Source organism: Zerene cesonia, unplaced genomic scaffold, assembly GCF_012273895.1.
Source record: "Zerene cesonia ecotype Mississippi unplaced genomic scaffold, Zerene_cesonia_1.1 Zces_u001, whole genome shotgun sequence".
NCBI lineage: Eukaryota > Metazoa > Arthropoda > Insecta > Lepidoptera > Pieridae > Zerene > Zerene cesonia.
The window spans coordinates 1,645,721-1,653,512 of record NW_024045131.1 but is presented as its reverse complement, the minus strand read 5'-3'; the positions used below and the strand labels follow the sequence as shown (position 1 = coordinate 1,653,512).

Sequence of the window (7,792 nt, the reverse complement as noted above, 5' to 3'; positions counted from 1 at the left end):
GTACGATTCGCACGACATCTGGCACTTCATGTCCTCCATCGCCATGTTCTTCTCCTTCAACATGTACTTGACGATAGACGACAACCTGGCCGCGGTGCCGAGAGCCGAAATCGCCGTGTTTTAAACCGGTTTTTACCGGGTTTAAAGCGGGAAATGTCCGATTTTTTTTGGGGGGGAAATTCGATGGTTTTAAATCGTTTTTGTCGAGTCTAAATCGTCGATCGTTAGATAGGATAAATAAAATTATCTACATCGACTTGTCTAAGACGTTGGACTACAAAAAAATGTTCTTTTAAAACTGATTGGAATGTAGTTTGTTTATTTGTGCTCAATTGATATATATATTTTTAAGCCTAACACATTTAAAAGTACCAACTCATTTCTACAAATGTTTAGAAAAAGAAAAAAATGCAATAAAAAATTCAATGTTTTAACGGTCAATTTTACTATGTTGAAATTATCGAATACTAAATAAAAAAAAAGTTTAAAATATAACTAGCAAAATGAGTGATGTTTCAGGAATATTCGCGAAGTTAACAATTTGATTCTGCAAATTTTCCATTTATTTTAATGTGGATAAAATTATATTTTTATGATTGATGATAAATCTAGGCATGAGTCATAGACTATCTGTGAAGTGTACGATATAGATTGTGTTATAACTTCTCTTATTATCTCATTTCTCTTGTTTTATCTTCTATAGAAGAGACCTGGCTTCGCTCACCCTACTTAATAAAAAAATATTCATTTACCATACCAAAGATGAACTTTGTCTCTCTCAATTGTAATTTAAAATAGATTTAGTGAAAGAAATTATTTTTTAAACGATCAAAATTATTTTATATTGCTATTTAGTATTTATGTTTGTATAATTTGTTATATATAATTACAAGATCTCGTATAATGGTTACTTATGTATTAGAGAAGTATATAATAGTTAGTAATTAATGAAGTGTCTTATTATTATATCAGTCAGATGTAATTATTATATTGTGCTTATATTGAATCGGTATTATGAGTAATATATGATTTTACTAGTCTGTAAATATATGAATTTTTGTAAAGAGCTGTCTTTTATTTTGATCATCTATTTAAGAGTAGTAATGTGACAGATACACATACTTTAATATAAGTGATACATCACACCAATATTATAAATGTGAAAATTTGTTTGTCCGTCAATCACGCTGAAATTACTGAACGGATTTTAATGAAATTTTGTATACAGAGTGTGGGTATGAGCTGACTTGGGTGATAGGATACTTTTATCCCGATTAAATGAATACTTGGGATAAAACAGGAATTTTGATAACCGGGCGAAGCCGGGACGAGCGTCTAAATGATAATTAAGGCCTAATCTAGAAATGTTAATACGTGTAAAATGTCCTGCTAAATTGTATCTACATGTTACTCTGAAAGATGCAGCTTTTTGGTAGTATATTTTTAATAAATCGAGTTTATATATGAATACTAGCAGCGCCCCGCAGTTACACTCGCGTAAGTCCGTATCCCGTAGAAATATCGGGATAAATAGTTGCTATCTAAGTGCCAAATTTCATTGCAATCGGTTCAGTAGTTTTTGCGTGAAAGAGCAATAAACACACACACATCCTCACAAACTTTCGCATTTATAATATTGCTAGTAGGATAGTAGGTTTATAACAAATGAGTGATTTAATTAATTGAAAATTCTGTCACGGCTAAATCAAAGCCCTGTATTGTTAAAAATCCGGAACTAAATAGAGTCAAGCATGCATTGTATTAAATCAACTAGACTTTAAATTATATATCATTAGCACAAGATTGTTTGCACTAGCGTTCCGCCCCGGCGCTAGCTTCACCTGTGATACATATCTACACTAATATTATAAAGAGGAAAACTTTGTTTGTTTGGTTGTAATGAATAGGCTCAAAAACTACTGGACCGATTTTAAAAATTCTTTCACCATTCGAAAGCTACATTATCCACGAGTAACATAGACTATATATGTACCACGGGCGAAGCCGGGGCGAACAGCTAGTATATTATATAGCACTTGAGGATTTCGTATCTGTGTAATCAACGTTGAAATCTTAAGAATCATTTTGAGATTTGTGCAGTAGTGCCGAGATTACTCACACAAACAAACTCTTGAATTTTATATTAGTGTAGACTGTAGACGACACAAAAACACTTCGGACATAGGAAAATAAAATGAAAATCACATAAATCTGTAATAATTTTATTGTGTATAATGAATTCAGATCTACGCTACGTTATAAGCCAGTAGTTTACCTCGAAGATACAATGTCCATAGCGACGCTCCGTAGAGACTTAAAGCTCTTTATTTCTTACTTTAACAGAACCGTGTTTGTGAAAAACGAAAAAGCGAGACATTATATACTCTTTCAACTCAAAAATTCATATCTCACAACTTTAAAATATTTTATGATATTGATAAATCTCATCATCATCAGCTCATACATGTTCCCACTGCTAGGACACAGACTTCCTATAAGGGTTCAGGGCATTCAGGCCTCGAGGCCGTTTCATATAGTGGTGTGATTAATAGGTATTGTAAAAAGTATTTCTATTCATTAACAAAAAAAAGTATTTTTTTAATAAAGAAATATTTTAAAGTTGCGAGCATTGTACACAATTTCCGAAAGAAACTATTTTAGAGATTTCAATAATCACAAAAAATATATATTTTTTTAATTCGACTAAACCAAAGAGTAAAAAAGATAAAAACTAGAACAGCAGCCATTTCCCAAACACGGTACATACGCATTACAAATTTATTTAAAAAATACATATCATACAAATTTGTCAAAATTGGATACATTAGTTCTTACGTTTGGTTCGTCGATCTCCTTGTGGATACATTTTGATTATATACAGGATGCTCTCAAATTTCACACCTACAAAATATATCAACAGGGAACATTATTATTATTCTTCATTATTTTTAAAAATATGGCTAATCATATTATATTTGGCAAAGTCACAGTCCGATTGGATGACGAGTGATTTTATAAAACACGCGGCACGTGTTTTCTCTCCATAAGAACCTTCACAGTGGCTTAACAAAGACACAAAAAAGTTAGGTTTCTAAAACACCCAACAATTATGAGTAGCTTTCGAGCTACTTAAAATATAATTACTTTCTTACTGGTTGATAATAACACCAGCAGGATTGGAAATTTGAACTTTTGTCTGAAAAATTCGCAACTCATTTTCATAACTCACAGGGTTAGTAGGGTTAGGCTGTAGGTGTAGGGTTAGAGTGTAGGTGTAGGGTTAGGGATTAGGTGTAGGGTTGGGGTGTAGGTGTAGGGTTACGGTGTCCCGTCAGCTGGGGTTTTATGAAAATCACTCCATCCAAATGTAATATGAGAGTAGAGATCTAAATATTAAAATTGTAATAGCATATAATGTTATATAATCAATTCGAGTTATTGTCAGCTATTTTACGAAATTTTAAGATTTTACTTTTTTATTCGATAATATGAAATACTAAAAAAACGTTTTGTTTGAATGATATTTTTCTGTGTTTTTTATGTCGTCACAAAGAAACGAACAGATGAATGCAGTAGTAGTATTAAACAATATATAAAAAAGTACTAAATATAGATATTTACATCTTAAAGTCAAATAATAATCCTTAATAATTGTCATAATGAAAACATCCTAATGGCTTTTAAACAAACATCTACGAGTATATTGCCAAACAGTTATTTCACAATTATTGTCCCTCCATTTAGTGTGTTAATACAAACAGACAAAAAAATCATTCAAACACGTCACACCCGGCTACTAAACCTATTTCAACACGTTATATAAAAATACCGTAATAAATGCATTTCGTTATATATATTATATATGGCAACGCGATAAGAAAAAAAAAATATTTGAAAATTATAAAAAATCATCGCAATTGTGATGTGTTAAATCTGTTTTTTACTTTAAAAAATATTGACATTGAAATTAGGCAATTAGCGAAATTTTTTTAAGTTATTTTATAAGCTATAACTTCAAGTTATCGCCGTTTCGCCGACGTTATATTAAAAGCATATTAATTTCGAAGGCAATTACAAGAGATTCAACAAAAACTTACATTTTAGATTTAACTTAGAATAAAATAATACTAATTGTGATGATAGTGCTCCCTGCCTGGCGTTTCGGTGAAGACAAAAATAAACCTAGATTTCAGAATTTAGAGGTTTGAACACTAAAATATGCACCTATGAAAAAATGTACTGTACCTTTCTATTCTTTCCTTACTTTGAAGTTTTTAGGATTACAAAAAAAAACTACTTTGTTTTATACTATGAAGTGATAGGCGCATTATATAAAAAAATTTAAAACATTCAATTAAACAAGAAGGCTTCACACAAAAAGCCAGGATTAAATAAATACATCAGTGCGAACAATTTTTATACATTATTAATTTATTTATCACTAAATTAATACAATAAACAAATAAATAAACAACAATGTCAACTCGCAAACGAATTATAAAAAGTATTGTTTCGAGTATTATATCGTTTGGAACATTCGAGAAGTTTGTGACCCGTTGTGGGACACTAGCAATGCCCCATAGTGGGGGTTGGGGGGGATGTAATTAAAGTGTATGTATTTTAGTTAGATTTACAATAAAATTTATGTCCGTTGATGGGTCGCTAAAATTGTCCCATTGTGGGGTACAAGGTAGTTGGAATACGGGGGTTTTAGTAAAGTGACTTCAATGTCCCTCTGTGGGACGTAAAACGGTGATCCGCTATGGAGAGTCGAACAAATAGACCTACTGCCATAGTTTTATCACACCAAAATTCAAAATACACATAGGCCGTTCTCATTTTTTGAAGAAGGTAAAAATCGAAACAAGCGAAATAATACTCGCACCAAGCAAATACCTAATACATTTATTTTATCTAACTCTTAAGTGCCGTCGCTGCGTCATAAGCACATAATATCACTTTGTGTAACGGTTATAACGATATACCGGTTTTTCCATAACGAAACGGTATGGGAACGTAACTAGATACACCAGTTAGTGTGTTTCATATAATTGTTGCTTTAAAAATATGATTAAAGATATATATACCTGGTTGTAGGGCCAGTTCACACGACTAGCTGATAAAGTCACTGATAGACTTATTTAATACTTTTTGACACACATTTTACACACAAGATTTGCCATTTTAAATGACAGATAAGCTAAACGACACATACAATATAGATTTATAGTTGTGAAACTGGCTCTTATCTTTTGAGTTAATTTAAAAATTTTGTATTGAACAATCAATATAAATCAATTTATATATATATATATACCCGGTCACAACAATACCGTTACACCGTTACTAGATACCGGTATATCCGGTATACCGATATTGCTACGGTAACGTCACCGTTTCCGTTACGTTACAGTTATCGTTGCCGTTACGTTATCGTCAACCGGCGTTGCTGTTGCTCTGCGACTTCTGTTCGAATATCGCTGCCATGTCTCGTATGTTGTACGACGGTGACGACTTTTCTTTCCTGTAATACAACGCGAATATAATATTTTTTGCAGATTTCTTCCCTTCCCAAACCCCTCCCCTTTTATTCCTGTTGTCAATCGCGCTCTTGAATCACTATTTATTGAAAAAAATCCATCTAAATCCGTTGTGTAGTTTTAAAGATTTAAACATACATAGGGACAGAAAAAGCTACTTTGTTTTATATATATGTATGTATATGTAGTCATATATTATGAATGCGTCAGTCTGTCTGTGACGCTTCCAGGGCTAAACCATAGCAGAGGTAAGAAAATAATTTCAAATTAAAATATGAAACGTAGATTTATAATTTAATAGAGGATGCCAGTTTTTGTCTCTATCATTGTATAATTTCTAACGATATAAGAAATACGTGAATTGCAGAAAGTAAAAAACATTCTAGAAAAAACACATTCTAGCATTTCACTGGCTACCTAAATGTTTAGGTAACTATAAAAACTATGAAATGAATAAACAAATACGAATTGATTGACGAATGAAATATTGTGATGAAGATTATAAATCAATCAAAAAAAAAAAAAAAGATTTTTAAATCAAGTTATTATATAAATAGATTTCACAGGCTAAAATTATTATTAGGTCATTCACATTTACCAATCTAAGATCCCTTATAGGAACGATTCTATGTCTAAGTCTGTTTGTTATTAGGGCAAAAACAATGGCCCATATGGGGATCGAACAATATGGCAACCCAAGTTTAATTTTTTGTTTAAAAAAGAAAAATTCAAAATAATTCATCAACTATTTTAGAAAAATCACTGTTATATCAACGACAAATGAAAGCCAATTAGGTTTAATTACAGACAATTAGTTACGCTGCGATTTAAAACCGTTAAATGGAAACCAATGCGATGGGAAACTGTACAAAATAAAACCTTAACTACACTTACTTTTCATTACTGTAAAACAAATTTTAACGGTAATAAAACACGATTCACCCCTTATTTTCTCTATTCTAAATTGTGCATCACCCAGCCAATAAAGATAGCATTTGGCAAGATCATAATTGACCAATCGAACGCGTTTTAAAACCGTTAAAATCGTTCGAGCTATTGCACATACCTGTCGTCCCTGCTCCGGCTGGCCTCCCCGTTGAAATCCTTGACCGGGCTGAGTGGGGACGGTATGGTGTCCAGGTTGTTAGCGCTCCTAGCCAGCGAAAACCTCATCCTTTGACCTAGATCAACCGTGTTCCTCCTCTCGAACTTGCCTTCGCTCAATCTCTCGTTCTCAACTCTATTCTCTTCTTTCCGCAACTTGATCCGCGTCAGCTGCTCCGGGTTACTTCTGAACGACTGCGAGCTGTACTTCTCGCGCAGGAAATTCCTCCTCTCCTCTTTGTATTTCTCTATTCGCTCCCTGCTCAACTTTTTCTCTGCATCGAAACCGATCAAACTCTTTATGTCCGGTTTCACGTCGAACCGCTGCACCAACGATATCTTGTTCTCCGTCGTCGGTGTGATGCTGTCCAGTTTCGGTTCCGGTATCTCGGTGTTCAGGTTCAGGTCCGGTAGGAATTTGGCCGTTCGCTTCGCGTCTTTCACGTCGAGACTCTTGCGTCTGTCCTTGTCCGCGCCGAACTCTTTTATGAACGCGTTTTCGTCCAACGACCGCGCATTACACGAGTTTTTCGACAGTTTGTACGTTTTGGGCGAGACAGGTGGCGGTGGTTTCACATGTCTCTTTTCATCGTCTCTCGCATCTATATTTGCGTATTTGACGTCACCTCTGAACTTCTCGAAGGTGAAAGGTCCCTTCAGCTCGGTGGGGCTCTCGAAGCGTATCGCCAGCTCGCGCACGTTCAGATTCTTCGACGCGACAATGGGCTTTACGACGTTGCCGTTCTCGTGTTCGATGGAATCAATTTCCTTTGCACCGCCCGCGTCCAGTCTGTCGCAGAGCCCTAGCGTGCCGACGTCGACGTTTGCGTAGTCGCGGCACGGCTCGAACGCGACGTTTTCATAGTCGTCCCTTTCGGGCGACTCCAGTATCATAGCGTTGACCTCCTCTATGCTCTTCTTAAAGAACTTCACTTGACTGTACACATCCACGTCGTCATCGAGATTCGTTTCCGTCGGCGTCTCTAGTATTATCAGATCTTCGGTGAAATCAGGCTGGCACGCTTGCTGCGTCGGCAGACTGGCGTCGGTCAGCGGGACGGTCGCGTCCTCGACGATGGACAGATTCTTCTCCAAGTCCACGTCCTCGTACACCGAATCCCTCTCGTTCGTCGGCGTGTCGTTGCCTA

The 7,792-nt window shown here is 35.0% G+C and overlaps 1 protein-coding gene across 1 annotated transcript in view; it reads right to left on the bottom strand.

The window, feature by feature from the left end:
• Positions 1-4,235: 4,235 nt before the first annotated feature.
• LOC119838072 (GTPase-activating protein CdGAPr) overlaps positions 4,236-7,792 on the bottom strand; it is a 34,471-nt gene continuing 30,914 nt past the window's right edge. The window contains exons 24-25 of the mRNA XM_038363881.1: positions 6,607-7,789; positions 4,236-5,524 (exon numbers count right to left, since the gene is read on the bottom strand). Coding sequence (XP_038219809.1) covers positions 5,437-5,524; positions 6,607-7,789 — 1,271 coding nt within the window. The 3' untranslated portion in view covers positions 4,236-5,436. The remainder of the gene's footprint in view (positions 5,525-6,606; positions 7,790-7,792) is intronic.